Source organism: Capsella rubella, unplaced genomic scaffold, assembly GCF_000375325.1.
Source record: "Capsella rubella cultivar Monte Gargano unplaced genomic scaffold, Caprub1_0 scaffold_1, whole genome shotgun sequence".
In the NCBI taxonomy this organism is placed as follows: Eukaryota; Viridiplantae; Streptophyta; class Magnoliopsida; order Brassicales; family Brassicaceae; genus Capsella; species Capsella rubella.
The window spans coordinates 2,793,586-2,811,483 of NW_006238923.1; the positions used below are offsets into that span (position 1 = coordinate 2,793,586).

The following is a 17,898-nucleotide window of genomic DNA, read 5'->3' on the forward strand; positions in this document are numbered from 1 at the left end:
AGGAATAATATAGATGTTAACTTAAAATTATTTTTAGTTGAAAACAGAGTATAAAATTAGTTTAGGTTCAGATTTGGATTAGTTAAGTGTTCTGTTCTCTAATTACGAACGGTGGCAGGCCTAAAACAACCAGATGCAAAGAAAAGTGTTGAGAGATTTAATTAGATGCATGTAAAGTGATATGAAAGTTTCTGTGAATTAAAGGTTAAATATCTTTAGATGCAATTGATTGTTTAGAGATATCAAGTTGTTCCGTATCTAACTCTACTTTAAAGGCAGCACATAGCAGAATGAATACAAGATAAGATCTTTTTAAACGACAAAAAAGAATCAGAAAACTATAAGATTCGGAAAACTTAAAAACCAAAATTTCTATTAAACCCACGACACTCATTCTAGCATCTGATCAGCAGATCCTTGGCCACTGGCTTTCTGGTTTTTCTTCTTGTTGCCTGGTAACAACACAAGTAGGCAAAAGAACTTGTTACTTCCATTATCAGCTAAATAGCATCAAGCAATAAAAAAGAGACTGAGCTAAATATGAGAGATATCAGGCTTTACAAAACGAATCAAGGATTACCTTTATTCTTTAGTTTATTGAGCTTCAAGGTCTTCTTTACACTAAATTTTTTGGGGGATTTCTTGGAGTCTTCAGATTCAGCTAAAACCAGAAGGAAAAGTTGAGCTTTTAATTGACTAAGACAAAATAAATTATAAAGTAACAAGAGTAATTAGAATCAAAACAAGCCTCGCTTCTGAATAACTTCATGAAATTCACAAATCAATATATAAAAGAAAGATTGTGAATTAATGTGCTTCTCTGCTGTTTTGCAAGCAAAACAGCCAAAAGATTGAAACTTGAAAGAAATACAAGATACAGAACATATGAAGACACCAATATTGATGATACTATAGACTTGCATTTCTAAGCACTGTAAAGTAAATGCCTAACTGATATTTCCCCAATCGAGTCGGACAAGGTTTCTAATAACAAAACTTCATCCTAAACTTGCATCTCTGAGCATTTCAAAGTATATATTCCAAAATGATAGATCCCCAATCGCATCAAACAAGATTTCTAACAACAAAACTTCATTCTTGCCTTAGACATTGTGGAAATCAAGACAACAAAAGCTGAGTAGCTTTATTAATACCTTCAGCAGAAGCCATCTCAACATCTGCCATGGTAACAAGACCCTTATCCACCATATCTTTCTGCTCCTGTAGACGAATCAAAAAACACTTTTTGATTAACTATTTTCTCAACTCAGATTCAGAAAGCTAAACCAAAGCTTAAAAAGGCATCAACATTAGTTTTCACATGAATCAAATAATAACTACGGTGACCCTAATGTTTTGATTCTCCAACTTCTTAATAAGAATTAAAAGAGAGAGGATAACAAAAGAAACTAAAGAATAACATACTCGGCGCCATTTGCGGAGGAGCTTTCTCTGACGTTTACCGGAGACGGAAGGGACAGGAACTCTGGTCTTCAATTTGTTGGTGCGAGGATCGCCGTGAATGGCTCGCTTTCTATCAGCTTTCGCTTCTCTCTTCTTCTTCGCGATCTCGTTGTATTTCGCCATATCCTTTGACTATACCCAAAAACCCTTCGACGCCTCCTCCTCTTCTCTCACTTAATAAAACCTAAATTTCAATTTCTTCTAAAACCCTAAATTCAGCACTTGATCATTGAATTCATTTTATTTGGGCCCTTTCTTTACTTGGGCTTTTTAGATAAATCTGTTATCGTCGGCCCGCCTAGAAACAATGCATGGATAGATCCGGTTCGGTTTGAGTTCGGCTCAAAATGAAATAACCGGATCCAGGACCCTTAATTGTACTGTTGTATTGTACTGTTGTGTATCCATCCCATAGAGATGGATAGAACCAGATCCAGAGGTTTGTTGTGGAACTTGTCCATATTTATTGTATGATTGTATATTATTAGCTGTTTTGTAAATACGATCTCGCGGTTTTAACTTTAAACATTATAAATCACATTCAAAAGTATTTTTAGGGGAATAAAAAAGGGAAAGCTCTTTAGCACATGGACATGGACTCCAGCTTCATCTTCTCTCTACAAATTATCGCAATAATGATCTCATCATGAGGGGTGCATATACTTAATAATGCATGGGATCATCATCATCATTCATATATATTGGATGTGTGTATATATTGTTGTTATATAGTACTTCTTGGGTACTATATATTTAGTATTAAAAATAAAAATGTTAATTATGATAGTAAAGGCCCATATGGGTGCATGTGAAAATAGTATGTATGAAAGAGCATATTATAAAGTTAGATTTATGCAATTATTTTTCCCTGCTTTTGAATAATACATATAGAGGATCTTTTTTTGATAGCTAGGACAAATAAAATCATCTACTTTTTTTTGCTGCTCAACTACAACAATTAATTGGTTGGACGAACCCGTGCCTTCTTTTTTAATTTCCTACATGGTCGATAATGATTGTACTTAGAGGTTAAACAGCAAGTACACAGTTTCTCAGCTTGCATCAGTTAAGATATATGGATCTCCAAAAGTCTAATTCACACACGAAAAATATAAGAATTGTACGGAATGTAAATATGTAATTAAAAGGGTTTGTGTTTAGTTTGGATGATATCAAACATATACATGAAATATGTAATGTGAACAATGATTATAAGTCCATTATATATTAACATGTAAAGTACTACCAAATTAACCATATGAAACGTACGTAAGATCTAACTTATAGAATCCAATCAATGCCGGCATTGAACATAATGAAAGAGCGATATATCAAAATAGTACATATACTTTAAGCTTCAATTTTGTTTCGTTTAGCATAAAATGCACAATTGATGTATTCTTGACCGAAAAGTGCATAAGTAGTCCCTACACATATATGTCCCTTTACATGTAATAACGTTTGTGTGTACATGAATGCAATGATAAATGTGATGTATTTACATATATCTCTCTCTAAAATGTATGCACTACGCAAGTGTCATGGGACGTTCCTAGTTGCAACTTGGCAATGCATAAATTTTCAGATTTTAATTATGTTCTAACAACGTGGGAAGATTCTCTCTCACGACCATCATATTTCATAAGCTTTTTTTTTTAATATGACGCCGTTCTAAACAAAACATTCTCCCCGACTATTGAAGACATGCGAAAACTCCTCAAAACATTATTCCAGACGATCACTTCGTTTTGTGTATGAAAGTAAAAACACACGTAAAATACCACAGTTGTGTCAATTCATCATACATGCGGGAGGTAATTATTTCAAAATCATACTTCTCTTCTTGAATCACTTTTATTTTGACTAATTAGCAAAATCATCTTCGAAATTAAAAAATAATTATAAAAGAAAAGGCACTATGTGAGACACATTCTCTGCCCATGTTTCACTGTCCCACTAATCCCTAATGAGGACAAGAGTTTACAAGTCACTGCTCAGTGTCTTATGATTTGGCAGCTACTCAGAAACCCACGATTTCTTCATACGTACTGTATTATATATATTCCATCATATCATTACTTTAATATTCTTTATTAGCACCTAGTTGTTTGAGGTTTGCACAGATCAGCAAACTGATTATTATATAAAAATTACAGGATATGGTTATATGGATCTGGTGCTAGCTCCTTGAATTTTCGGTTCGACTCTCTATTCACAATGTACCATTCGGATTTGTTACACACATGACATATCATTATGTCATACAGAATTGTTACCTGTATATGGAGATAAAACACATGTAAAACAACCGATATAAAGACATAGCATACAAATTGTTACGATCGCCTATGGAATTCGTATATTATTCCACCGATGGCAAAAGTAACTTAATCATGAGAAAATAATTGAGAGAGAGAAGAAGAAGTAGAAGATTAAAATACTATAAGCTTCTTCTGATTAATCATTGTTATTCCAGCTTTTGGTTCCTGTCTCTTATTATCAACTTCACGATCGGGGGCCTTCAATCTCAGTTGCACAAAAATGACTCAAAATTAGCCAAAATTGAAGAACCAGAAGAGAGAAAAAAGAAATGGCGATTCCTCACCTTTTCTTCCTCTTATACTACATTGGTTTCTTTCTTTTCCCTTTCGTTTCTTCTCAAGGTTATGAACAAGAGATCTTGTTGGCCATCAAGTCAGACCTGTTTGATCCTTCCAATAATCTCCACGATTGGAAGCGGCCTGAGAATGCCACAGCATTTACTGCATCAGTTCATTGTCACTGGACCGGAGTTCACTGCGATTCAAATGGCTATGTGGCCAAGCTTCTTCTTCCCAACATGAACCTTAGCGGGAACGTGTCGGATCAGATTCAGAGCTTCCCTTCTCTGCAAGTTCTTGATCTCAGCAATAACACATTTGAGTCATCTCTTCCTAAATCTCTTTCAAACCTCACGTCCTTGAAGGTCTTCGACGTGAGTGTGAACAACTTCTTTGGAACCTTCCCTTATGGTCTTGGGATGGCCACTGGTCTCACACACTTCAATGCCTCAAGCAACAATTTTTCTGGCTTTCTCCCTGAAGATCTTGGCAACGCAACTAAACTTGAGGTTTTGGACGTTCGAGGAGGTTACTTTGAGGGCTCTCTGCCTTCTTCTTTCAAAAATCTCAAGAACCTCAAGTTTCTCGGTCTTTCGGGTAATAACTTTGGTGGAAAGCTACCAAAGGTGATTTGTGAGCTCTCCTCCTTGGAAACCATCATTCTTGGCTACAACGGCTTCACGGGTGAGATTCCAGAAGAGTTTGGGAACCTGACGCATCTTCAGTACCTCGATTTGGCTGTTGGGAACCTTACGGGACAGATTCCATCTTCTTTGGGCAAACTGAAACAGCTTACAACAGTTTACCTCTACCAGAACCGTCTTACAGGGAAGATTCCACGAGAACTCGGTGAAATGACTTCTCTTGTGTTTCTTGATCTATCCGATAACCAGATTACAGGAGAGATACCTACGGAAGTAGCTGAGTTGAAGAATCTGCAGCTTCTGAATTTGATGAGGAATCAACTCATGGGAATGATTCCGTCAAAGATTGCTGACTTACGAAATCTTGAGGTTCTTGAGCTGTGGCAGAACTCTTTAATGGGTTCCTTACCTGTGCATCTCGGCAAGAATTCACCATTAAAGTGGTTAGATGTCTCATCAAACAAGCTTACAGGAGAAATCCCATCAGGATTGTGCTATTCGAGAAACCTCACAAAGCTCATTCTCTTCAACAATTCATTCTCCGGTCAGATTCCAGAGGAAATCTTCTCATGTCCGACCTTAGTTCGTGTCCGAATCCAGGAAAACCTCATTTCCGGAGCAATACCATCTGGTTCAGGTGACTTACCCATGCTTCAGCATCTGGAACTCGCAAAAAACAACCTCACCGGTAAAATTCCAGATGATATAGCCTCATCTACATCACTCTCGTTCATAGACATATCATATAATCAGCTCTCATCCCTTTCTTCCTCTATTTTCTCAAGTCCTAATCTTCAAACCTTCATTGCGTCGCATAACAACTTTGCCGGGAAAATACCTAACCAGATTCAAGATCGTCCATCTTTATCTGTCCTCGATCTCTCCTTCAACCATCTCTCAGGTGAAATCCCCCAAAGGATTGCTTCCTTCGAAAAACTTGTGAGTCTAAATCTCAAGAGCAACCAATTGGTGGGAGAAATCCCCGAGGCATTGGCCGGGATGCACATGCTAGCTGTTCTTGATCTCTCAAACAACTCTTTATCGGGTAATATACCAGCGGACTTGGGAGCTTCTCCAACCCTGGAGATGCTAAACGTTTCATTCAACAAACTTGCAGGACCTGTTCCTTCTAACATGCTGTTCGCAGCCATAAACCCAAAAGACCTCGTGGGAAACGATGGATTATGCGGTGGAGTTCTACCTCCTTGCTCTAAGAGTCTAGCATTGTCAGCAAGAGGGAGAAATCCCGGGAGAATTCACGTCAATCACGCAATATTCGGGTTCATTGTAGGAACTTCAGTCATCGTGTCTCTGGGAATGATGTTCTTGGCAGGGAGATGGGTATACACAAGATGGGATCTTTACAGCAACTTTGCCAGAGAATATTTGTTCTGCAAGCAGCCACAGGAAGAGTGGCCATGGAGACTCGTGGCTTTCCAGAGACTGTGTTTCACGGCAGGAGACATCTTATCACATATCAAAGAATCAAACATCATTGGTATGGGAGCAATGGGGATTGTTTACAAAGCAGAAGTTATGCGACGGCCATTACTCACAGTAGCTGTGAAAAAACTCTGGAGATCACCAGCACCACAGAATGATATTGAAGATCATCACCATCACCAAGAAGAAGAAGAAGAAGCAGAGGACGACATTCTCAGAGAAGTGAATATGCTTGGTGGTCTCCGACATAGAAACATAGTGAAGATCTTAGGTTACATTCACAATGAGAAAGAAGTGATGATGGTGTACGAGTACATGCCCAATGGAAACTTAGGAACTGCTTTGCATTCCAAAGATGAGAAATTCTTACTAAGAGATTGGCTCTCGCGATATAATGTCGCCGTCGGAGTCGTTCAAGGTCTCAATTACCTGCACAACGACTGTTCTCCTCCGATCATTCACAGAGACATCAAATCGAATAACATTCTCCTCGATTCTAACCTCGAGGCGAGGATAGCTGATTTCGGACTGGCGAAGATGATGCTTCACAAGAACGAAACGGTTTCTATGGTGGCCGGATCTTACGGATATATAGCGCCGGAGTACGGGTACACACTGAAGATTGACGAGAAGAGCGATATATACAGTTTAGGCGTGGTGCTTCTGGAACTGGTGACTGGGAAAATGCCGATAGATCCGTCGTTTGAGGATTCGATTGACGTAGTGGAGTGGATTCGGAGGAAGGTGAAGAAGAACGAGAGCTTGGAAGAAGTGATTGACGCGAGCATCGCCGGAGAGTGTAAACACGTGATCGAGGAGATGCTCCTGGCATTAAGAATCGCTCTTCTCTGCACAGCGAAACTCCCGAAGGATAGACCGTCGATCAGGGACGTAATCACGATGCTCGCGGAGGCGAAACCTCGCAGGAAAAGTGTTTGCCATGGCGCCGGAGATTTGCCGATTTTCAAAAATTCGCCGGTGGTAGGACTGATTTAGAAGACGGAGGGCCGTAGGGGTAGTTTTGTCATTTGGGAGCTTCTGGGGCCAAAATTTTAATGTTGGACTATATATCAAATCCGTTTTAATTATCCTAATCAGCCCATACAGTTCAACCGTGTGTGTACTAAAGCCCTTTTGATTGACATGGATTAAACATTGTAATAAGTCCCCTTGTTCAATTAATATCCCTAATCCAGCAAATTGTATTTACCAGTGAATAAAATTGTAAAATATACTTCTTCTTTTTTTGGCACCTGTAAAATATACTTTTCTTTTATAACAAAAATAGTAAAAAAAAAAAAAGAATAGATATATTTCAAAATTACATCTCCTTAAATCTAATTCAAATACAGCTTAGTCAAACACTCAAACCCCTTAGATTTTGTTAGCTTAGAAAGTAGAAACCATAAATAGTATTTTGAATATCTTCAAAATTTTAAAAATATTGATTAGTTCTTTGTATTTTAGATTTGTTTCCATTTGCGATCAAAAAAATTTATGATTCGCAAAAGCAATTGATTCCATCAAATATACATTGCAACTTCTAATCTCTTCCAAATCCATAACTTCTAATTATATGAATCAATTTTTGGCAAAACATATTACAAGAAATGGTCAGCTTTTATCTTTTTGGTTTTTTTTTTTTTTTTTCTTGTGTATGCAAAATATGAGTTAGTCAAACTTGTATATATTATAACAATTAGTCAAACTTTTTTTTTGGTTTTAATGTGAAGAAAGCTTTAACATATTTAGTCAAACTTGTATTTATTTTCAGTGAAATATAATTGACTGTAAATAGTAAATTTCATTTGTTTTTTCCTTAAAAGCTTTAACATAATGACAATGTTAATAAAGTGAGTTAATTACACCCCTCTAAAATTAATGTCTTTTTCTTTTGTTTGTTTTTTTTTTTAAAGAAAAAAATCTATCTATTAATGTGATTTGAGGGTTTTCGATATTATCAACAGCAAATCATCATCATCTACTTTTTTTTACCACTAAATATTTTGCTGGTTAGGAAATTTTTTTTATGAAATTTGTTTTTCCAAAACCGTCGTCAAAAGAATTATAAAAGCATCTGAAACCAAACACTCTCCACACGCTTCAGCCTCTTCACGGCGAACCGTTTCGATCGCGACCCTTCGTTGCCGGCGATTCGGCTTCCCAAACACAAACCCTATTCAAATTCATTGTCCACTTCTTGTGATTCCTCTCTCTCCCTCTCTCTGCCGCAGAGTGTCTGTTGTCTCTGCAGGATCCTCTCTCACCTTTGCAAGCCTCTTCTTCTCCGTCGCCAGTTTATTTTTTAAATACTTCCGTTTTCGACCACTCCGTCACTGTTCTAAAGTAGTACCGTTTTGCCGCACAAAGGTATTTCCTTTTTTACTGATGACTGGAGTGGTTCGTAGATCTTTGAGTGTTAAATGTTTTCTGAAGTGTTAGATAATGAGGGTGTAAGTATACCCTGATCAGACCTTAGGTCAAAAACGATACTTTTCCATTGAATTGATTACTTCTACTCATTACATTTCGGCAGTTCTTTGGAATTTCAAACTTTCCGTGTTGGGAGTTATATGAATTATATACCCAGTTCATCTCTTTTAACTAGAATTCAATCATAGCCTCTTCTGAATTAAATGTCCGGTATCTACACCAATATATGTTAGGGAATCTTATATCGATGATAAGTTTTGGGACCTAATCTAATTTTTATATATGATGGACTTGCTCAAAAAAAAATATATGATGGACTTGATGATTCCTCTCTTCTTCCCCTATCGGTTATGAGTTTTTAAGCCCTTGAAATATATTGCTGGTTCTGCGTAGGTAGTGCTGGAATTTTCGTACTATCCTAGACTTTTTCAAAAATTTTGGTTGAATGGGACATGTTTGAAATAGAGAAAAGGTGATTTATTGAATTTTCATGTAAATTTTAGGGGTACCTGCGTGCAATCTCAGGGAGGTATGTCTGACGAAACGATTATTAATGCTTTTTCAGTAGGAACTGAAGGAAAACTCTTGGAAATGAAGGAAAATGAAGAAAAAACGAAAGGAAGAGATGAACATCCAGAGGGAAAGGAGCATACAGTGGAGGCAAAAGAGGATGGGATGGATATAACAGATGAAAAAATGGAGGCAGAACAAGAGATGATGGAGGGAAAGCTTGAAGAGGTGAAATCAATAGATGAAAGAGGGGAGTACCATGATGTACAGATGGAAGAAAATAACAATCAGGATGAGCAAAAGGATGAGGAGCTGCAAGTCTCTGATAGCATATCTGAAAGTTCTGATTTCAGTTCAGATGAAGATGAACAATTGCAGTCAGGGCGTGATGATGAGTTGGATCTTGAGGTAAGTAACTTGGATATGTCTTGGTCACTTTCATTAGTGGCAGTATGACGGAGAAAGAGCATATGTTTATCTAATGTAGTTCTTAACAATTATTGTGCAGAAACCTCTGAGCGAGGAAGAAATAGAAGAGTTAATTTCAGATTTTATGGGAGTTGAGAGTAAGGTATTTAATCTCTTCGCTTTGTTCATTGGAGATCTAGCCATCCCAATTTAACTCTCAGGTCTCAATCTTACTCTTTTATGATTCCCATTGATCTGTAGGCGTCAGACGCTCAAGAAGCACTTGAAAAGGAGTCTCTTTCTAAAGTAGAGAGTGAAGTTAGGAACGAATTATCAGAAACACTCCATGGTGATGAGGTTAATTTCTTTTTCTTACTGTCATAGCTTCAAGTTCCTTTGCTCGTTCCCATTAAACATCTTAAGAGAGTGCCTGTTTTAGTTGAATAAAGCTGTTGCTGCTGAAATGATGACTTTTAAAGATGAATGGGAGGCAACTCTTGATGAGCTTGAAACAGAAAGTGCAAACTTGTTGGTATGTTTTGTTGTTGCTTCTTCTATTTCCTCAAAATTTAATTTATAGGGTTCCATGTCATTCAAGAAAACTTACAAAGTTCTGCTTTCCTTGTTGCTTCTTTCTTAAAGGAGCAACTTGATGGTGCTGGAATCGAGCTTCCAAAATTATTCGAAAGAATAGAAAGGGATGCCCCTAATGTTTGCTACACTGAAGCTTGGAAACAAAGAGCCCACTGGGCTGGGACTCAGGTGACAAAAGAAACTGTGGAATCATTGGCTAATGCTGAGAGGTTTCTTCACACTCACCGGCCTGTCCGAAAGTAGGGTTTTAGTAGCTTCTATTTTAGTTAGTGCGATTATTCTCAGTGTCATGGATGGTATTTCTAAACTTTTTTCTGGTGTAGACGACATGGAAAACTTTTGGAGGAGGGGGCTAGTGGTTTTCTGGAGAAAAAGCTTGCTGATGGTGATGTTAAAGAATCTTTGTGTGGAACATCTGAGCTTGACTGGTCATCTCTAAACAAAGTGTTTTCGGAAAAAAGGGATGAGTCTATTTCCTTTGGTAGTAAGCATTGGGCGTCTGTTTACTTGGCAAGCACTCCACAACAAGCTGCAGCCATGGGATTAGAATTTCCAGGAGTCAATGAGGTTAACTTCAAAATTATGTCTTATTTTTCCTTATAATCCTGATGCTAATGATGATTTGCAAATGTATGCATCTGTTAATTTTTCTTCATTCCAAGAAAAAAGCGTTAAATATGACATCTCCGTTTCTTGGCAATATGGCATGGGTGACTTTTTTGCCATAATACTTCTTATGCAAGCAGGTCTTATCCTTCCTTGTTAGTTTCTGCTTGCAAGTCACTAAATTTATGGTATGGTCGATTTTTATGCCATAATCAGGAGAGGTGAACATAACTCACTCTGCAGTCTGGTTTTCCATTAGAATAAAAACATTAAGCCAAGGTCTATGGTTTTAAAAGTAGAAATAAAATTTGAGCTTTTACTGAGTTATTATTAGTTGCTACAGCTTTAGATACTGCAAGGCATTATTTATAACCTTGGGAGACAAGTAATGTTCATAAATACCCTGTTTCTTATCCAGCTAGTTTAACAGAGTTGAACATCTTTTAAATATTGGGCTTTTGTAAAGACTCATGGCAATCTGGAATGATCCTCAAAGTTATTTCTTTTCTTTTCAGGTGGAGGAAATCGAAGAGATTGATGCAAGCTTGGCAGATCCATTTTTGGCCGATGCAATAGAAAATGAAAGAGAACTTCCCCTCTCCGAAGAACAAAAGAAAAATTATATACGAGTAATACTTTTTAACCTAACTTCTTAGGTTTCTGTGATTTAGCATTTTACTTTTGAAGGTATTACCTTTTCTGGCTGCTCCTTAGGTTCCTGCATTTATGGAGTTTGCCATAAAATCTATATATGAAATCGCAACTCCTGCCTTACCATTTATCAGCTTTAGTATGACATATATTCATCTACAGGTCAAAGAAGAGGATGATTTAAATAGTGATCTTGAACATCAACTTCGTTTGAAGCGGAAAAGACGCAAGAAAAGATCGAATCAGGTCTGTTTTGCATATTCTTTCTGTTATTTATGGTTATGTGGCATGTATTTGATTGAAAACGTCTTGGTGTTACAAGTAGCATAGAGTGTCATTAATATCTTCTATAAGGTATATCATAGTGAGGCTGGTTTTGGAGATTTAAATATCTTCTATATTCACATATAGTTGTGTTTTCCTACATCTTTCTCATAGTTAATATCAATGTTGAATTCATGTTTTTAAGATATAGTTTACGGAGGGATATTTGTATTTTGGGGAAAGATGGCATTTTGCCTGTTATTTAAGTTTTTTTTTTTTATTGCTCGATTGTCAAGTAATGGTTATGACTTGTGTTTAACGTGGGACTAGGGGATTGTGGTGCCAGGGATTTTGTTGGTCTTGAGTAATCATCTGGCAGTCTTCATTTGGTTTTATTCCAGGTTATCAGGTGTGCGGCAGAGAGTATGGATGATGATTGTGTGATTTTGGATGGGAACTCTATTAACCCAAAATCTGCTGAAGCCCGAGCTAAAAGTCCTGAGACCAGCAATCATGTTCATAATAAGGATGTCAACAAAGTGGAAAATGGGAATTTGTCTAATTCAGATATAGATACCATGACAGATGATTCAGCAAACAATTTTAGGTGTACTGCCTGTAATAACGTAGCTGTGGAAGTGCATAGTCACCCCCTTCTAGAAGTTATAGTTTGCATGGATTGCAAACGTTCAATTGAAGATAGAGTTGCGAAGGTATGTTTTTTCTTCTTCTAATTTATGTCAGAAAAATATATTTAGAATCATATGGAACGCTTTCTTATCTGAATGGGATGTAAAAATCTCTTCCGATTGTGTTGCCACCCTTAATTGGAGAGTTTCAGTATAATTGTTGGTTTGGATATTATATGTGTACGAATTCTGGGGAACTGCACATGGTGAATCCAGAGTAGGAAAAAGTTTTTTGTTTTTTTTTTTTGGTGGGAAGGAAAAAGTTTTTTGTTGTCGTAGTAGATTCATGGCTGCAATAATATTTAACTGAAGGGGTTAAATTGTCTTTTCATTTTTATTGCCTTCATCAAATGCTTCTTTTGAGTAACAAACTTCTTTTTGTTATTTTGAGAAACACATAGATTCGTTGCCATAATCTATTAAGTATTATTGCTATATCTGTCTCTTTTTAACCAAGATGTTGACTTTTACTATCAGGTTGATGACTCTTTGGAACGTCGTTGTGAATGGTGTGGTCATATTACTGACTTAATAGATTGTAGGACATGCGAAAAACTTTTCTGTGCATCATGCATAAAGAGGAATATTGGTGAAGAATACTTGCCTGAAGCTCAATCCTCTGGTTGGGATTGTTGTTGCTGCTCTCCAATTCCCTTGCGAAGATTGACACTTGAACTGGAGAAAGCCATGAGGTATAAGAAGACAATAGACTTGAGCTCTGATTCTAGCTCTGATTCTAGCTCTGATTCCAGCTCTGATAACAATTCTGCTGATACAGATGCCGATGTTAATGTAGCAATCAGGTATTAACATATACACATTTAGCGGGTAGATTCCAGGCTGTTTCCAACTTATCTGGTTCGTATTGGTGTGTTATTTTCTTACTTGCATGATTTTTTTTTTTTAGCTCAAAGAAGAAATCAAAGAAGAAAATTCGGCGGATAATCGATGATGCTGAATTAGGGAAAGACACGAGAAGAAAAATTGCAATTGAAAAGGTGTCAACTTCTTTGGCAGTTATTTTTGTTATACTAGTATACAGTCTTCGACATTTAGCATTATTGCTTATTTGGTTTCTTATTTTTTGTAGGAACGGCAGGAGCGTCTTAGGTCCTTGCAGTTTTCTGCCAGATACAAAACAATTAGCTCTATGGGAGATGTGAAATCTATTCCAGAAGGTGCGGAAATTGAGGTTCTTGGTGATGCTCACAGTGGTTACATAGTAAATGTTGCTAGGGAGATTGGTGAAGAAGCTGTGAGAGTTCCTTGTAGTATATCTGCCAAACTAAAAGTCCATCAGGTTAGCATACATATGGGCAGCCCTATCATCACAACATAATTCTCATCTTGCTTGTTACCTGTACCAGCGGGCAATAAACATACCTATTTTCGCCTAGAAATGCTTATATAACGTTTTATTTATAAAAATATTTATTATGGAAATGGCTTTAGCTTGAAGTTTGGAGGTTTGAATTTTCAGGTAACAGGGATAAGATTTATGTGGGAAAATATTATTCAGTCTATCAGTAGAGTAAAGTCTGGTGATAAAGGTCTTGGGTGCATTCTAGCTCATACAATGGGCCTGGGCAAAACTTTTCAGGTGCTTAATATTTTTTTTTTCATGCACGATGTATTTTATCATCGTCCCTATTAACGCATAGTACTAATGGTTTATCGTTATTCGCTATATGATGTGTGCTATTACTGGCTCTTTATGTGTGCTAACTACCAGGTTATAGCGTTCTTGTACACCGCAATGAGATGTGTTGATTTGGGGCTGAAAACTGCTCTTATTGTGACTCCTGTAAATGTGTTGCACAATTGGCGAAGTGAATTTATGAAGTGGAGGCCTTCAGAAGTGAAACCACTTCGCATTTTCATGCTTGAAGACGTTTCAAGGTAGAGATTCTTCTATGAAAGAAGCATTTGGTTGTAGATTTTCTGTGCTTCCAGACTTAACATTATGTTTTGATAGATGATAAGAGAATGAGAATGAAGGTTCTTCTCTTAATAGGCAATCGTTTATTAAAATTAACACAAATGTTTTTTTTGCTTAAATCTACGAGGTGTATTTGTTTCTTAAAACCTTTTGGACAGTTTTTCAATTGACTTCCTGGACCAACGTCTTTTTTTGTTTTTTTAAGGGAAAGGAGATTGGACTTGCTAAAAAAGTGGCGAAATAAGGGTGGAGTCTTCTTGATGGGATATGCAGCTTTTAGAAACCTGTCTCTTGGGAGGGGGGTGAAGGATTTGAATGCGGCCAGAGAGATCTGTAGTGCCTTGAGGGTGAGACTATAATGTCACTTACGTTGATCTTTTTAGGAGAATGTTACACTATGTTTTCTCTTGTTCAGGATAACCCTTGTGCATTCTCTCTTTTCCATGTTCCTTTGTGTGGGATGTTTTATTCCTGCAATATTTTCTAACCCTATTTGGCTGCAGGATGGACCTGATATACTTGTTTGCGATGAGGCTCACATTATTAAGAATACCAGGGCTGACACAACTCAAGCATTGAAGCAAGTTAAATGCCAGAGAAGAATTGCCTTAACTGGGTCACCCCTTCAAAATAATCTCATGGAATATTATTGTGTAAGTTGCTGAGGAAACTATAGAAACTTCTGAACAACTTTTTTTAGCCCCAGTTTCTTAAACTATGTTTTTGCTGCAACAGATGGTTGATTTTGTCAGAGAAGGATTTTTGGGGAGTAGCCCTGAGTTTAGAAATCGGTAATTTTTCATATCTGTGTTGTTTTATGCCTGATATGATGTGTTGTTTATAGATTTTTAATCATATTTCTCCATACCTGCAGCTTCCAAAATCCAATAGAAAACGGACAGCATATGAATTCAACTGCAGAGGATGTAAAAATTATGAACCAGAGATCACACATTCTGTATGAGCAATTGAAAGGATTTGTGCAAAGAATGGACATGAATGTGGTGAAAAAGGATCTGCCACCTAAAACAGTCTTCGTAATATCTGTCAAGCTATCGCCCTTGCAGCGGAAACTGTATAAGAGATTTCTTAGGCTGTATGGGTTCAGCGATGGAAGAGCTGATGAAAAAATGAGAAAAAACTTTTTTGCTGCTTACCAGGTCTTGGCTCAGGTATAAACCTGTAAAGCCTTGCTGTGCTTAAATTGATATATCTGGAAATTCTTTTTATTATTCAAATTTTAAATACTTGCTGTGGTATTTTGTCTCCCAGATTTTAAATCATCCAGGGATTCCGCAATTAAGAAGAGAAGATAGCAAGAATGGTCGTCGTGGTAGCATTGTTGATATTCCAGATGACTGTTCAAGTGAAGAAAATATAGACTACAACATGGTTACGGGAGGTAACTCTTAATTTTCATTATGTTTATGTTTTTTTAAAACTAGTAGGAAGAACAGACGCAACAGACTTTGCCATGGTGAAGATAGATATTTTTTTGTTTTGATATCAAGTAATGTTAGGTGTAGTGGGAATTAAACCTTTGTGTCCAGTTTTAGTTTGAATAAGATTGCCACTTTGCCAGTAGCTGGAAGATTTTTCTTAATGGTTTAAGACTCTCTTACTAACAATAATTTGTGTCACTGTTGTTGTTTTGGATATTGACAGAGAAACAAAGAACTATGAATGATTTGCAGGATAAAGTTGATGGCTACCTCCAAAAGGTAACTATAGTCTACCCAGCCACTAGTACCTACTGACAACATTTTAAAAGTAAACTGAGTAATAATGCACTGTGCTCTGATTCACCTGTGATTGTGCCAGGATTGGTGGGTCGACCTACTTCAAAAAAATAATTATAAGGTGTCGGAGTATAGTGGCAAAATGATTTTGCTATTGGATATTTTATCCATGTGTGCTGATGTGGGGGATAAGGCGCTTGTGTTTAGCCAGAGTATCCCGACTTTGGATCTCATAGAACTTTATCTTTCAAGAGTATCTCGAAATGGAAAACAAGGAAAGTTCTGGAAAAAGGGGAAAGACTGGTACAGGTTGGTATCTTCTGTTCTTTTATATTAGAAAGAGCTATCTGAACAATTATGAAGGCCCTCTAACTCACTTGATGGGTGCAGAATTGATGGAAAAACTGAAAGCTCAGAGCGACAAAAGTTGGTTGATAGGTTTAATGAGCCTGATAACAAAAGGGTGAAATGCACTTTAATTTCAACCAGAGCAGGATCCCTTGGAATTAATCTTTATGCTGCTAACCGTGTGATTATCGTTGATGGTTCATGGAATCCAACCTATGATCTTCAAGCTATATTTCGAGCTTGGAGGTATTTCTTCCTTAGACCACAAATTTGTCAATAGCATTAAGTGTTGTTGTGGCTTAGCATCATGTGGACTTATTGTTTGTAGGTATGGTCAAAAGAAACCAGTATTTGCGTACAGGTTGATGGCACGTGGGACTATTGAAGAAAAGATATATAAACGTCAGGTATTAAATTTTTTAAGTTTTAGTGTTTCTTTCCTTTAAGGAGGCATTCATGAATCAGATCTGTTAATATGATTAGGTGACTAAGGAGGGGTTAGCTGCGAGAGTGGTCGATAGACAACAAGTGCACAGGACTATCTCCAAAGAAGAGATGTTACATCTTTTTGAATTTGACGATGATGATGAGAAAACTGAAGCCGTGACTGAGAGAAGCAAGCAAAACGAAGCGACTCAAAGCAATCTGATGGAGAATTCACAGAAGCCGAAGGCCACCTTATCTCGTGTTGTCTGCGACAAATTGATGGAGAACTTACTACAGAGACACGGGCCAAAGTAAGTTTCGCAAACTTTACCATATCACAATCGGTAGATACGTTCTTTGGTTTTCTACACAACTTGCTTTTTGACATTCTTTGCTCTTCTTTGTTTTACTAGCTGGATTTCCAGTTTCCATGAGCACGAGACATTGCTACAAGAGAATGAAGACGAAAGACTGACAAAGGAAGAAAAAGATATGGCCTGGGAAGTTTACAGAAGAGCACTTGAATGGGAAGAAGTTCAGCGGGTCCCTCTTAGTGAATCTTCAGTGCTCCCAAAACCTTCTCCTTCCATACAAACAGAACCGTTACCCATGCCTAAGGGGTTCAACAGAAGTCGTTTTGTGAACCGCAACTGCACTAGAATTGCCCACCAGCTTACACTCATAAGCCAAGGAATAAAACTTGGTAGTAGCACATTCTGTGGGGAGTGTGGGATCGTTTTAACATGGGCAGACTTTAGACCTGCATCTAAAACTTCAGAGGTAAACTAAATAGTAAATGAAGATTGCAAAAAAGTTGAGTTTTTCTTTTCTTTTTCTTTTAATTGTGAGACTGTAACCCAAATTAATGGGAATAGTATCATTTAAACATCCCTTTAGATTATAGATGAGTTACATTATAGTTCTATTGCGGAGAACAAATCAGAGTGTTTGTTAGGGGATCAACTTCTAATCATGTTGAAACTTGTGTCTTGTAAATCTAAAGGCGATTAAGGATTTGTAGATTTACTGATGTCATTGTTTTTCGAGATTTGAATATACAACTTTTATTCAATATGTTTTATCTGTTTTGCTACGTCTGAATTTCGACTCTTCTGGGTTAATAGAATTTTAGTAATTATA

General features: G+C 37.1%; 3 protein-coding genes across 3 annotated transcripts; 2 read left to right on the forward strand and 1 right to left on the reverse strand.

The window, feature by feature from the left end:
- Positions 1-198: 198 nt before the first annotated feature.
- Positions 199-1,656, reverse strand: LOC17897740. Its single transcript, XM_006303373.2, has 4 exons — positions 1,426-1,656; positions 1,155-1,221; positions 581-661; positions 199-452 (listed from the first exon to the last, which is right to left on the reverse strand). The coding sequence occupies exons 1-4, from the start codon at positions 1,585-1,587 to the stop codon at positions 391-393; spliced, it is 372 nt and encodes a 123-aa protein (XP_006303435.1). The 5' UTR covers positions 1,588-1,656; the 3' UTR covers positions 199-390.
- Positions 1,657-3,641: 1,985 nt separating this feature from the next.
- On the forward strand, positions 3,642-7,351 carry LOC17897296 (leucine-rich repeat receptor-like protein kinase PXL1). Its single transcript, XM_006306593.2, has one exon. The coding sequence runs from the start codon at positions 4,055-4,057 to the stop codon at positions 7,145-7,147; it is 3,093 nt and encodes a 1,030-aa protein (XP_006306655.1). The 5' UTR covers positions 3,642-4,054; the 3' UTR covers positions 7,148-7,351.
- An 851-nt stretch (positions 7,352-8,202) lies between these two features.
- Positions 8,203-17,832, forward strand: LOC17897693 (protein CHROMATIN REMODELING 20). Its single transcript, XM_006304399.2, has 26 exons — positions 8,203-8,521; positions 9,150-9,502; positions 9,603-9,665; positions 9,764-9,859; positions 9,942-10,034; positions 10,145-10,335; positions 10,420-10,663; positions 11,218-11,331; positions 11,516-11,599; positions 12,019-12,330; positions 12,784-13,109; positions 13,214-13,304; positions 13,397-13,606; positions 13,787-13,906; positions 14,039-14,205; positions 14,451-14,592; positions 14,749-14,898; positions 14,981-15,036; positions 15,120-15,417; positions 15,518-15,647; positions 15,911-15,966; positions 16,067-16,293; positions 16,375-16,578; positions 16,661-16,739; positions 16,816-17,069; positions 17,172-17,832. The coding sequence occupies exons 2-26, from the start codon at positions 9,176-9,178 to the stop codon at positions 17,545-17,547; spliced, it is 4,410 nt and encodes a 1,469-aa protein (XP_006304461.1). The 5' UTR covers positions 8,203-8,521; positions 9,150-9,175; the 3' UTR covers positions 17,548-17,832.
- The last annotated feature ends 66 nt before the right edge of the window (positions 17,833-17,898 follow it).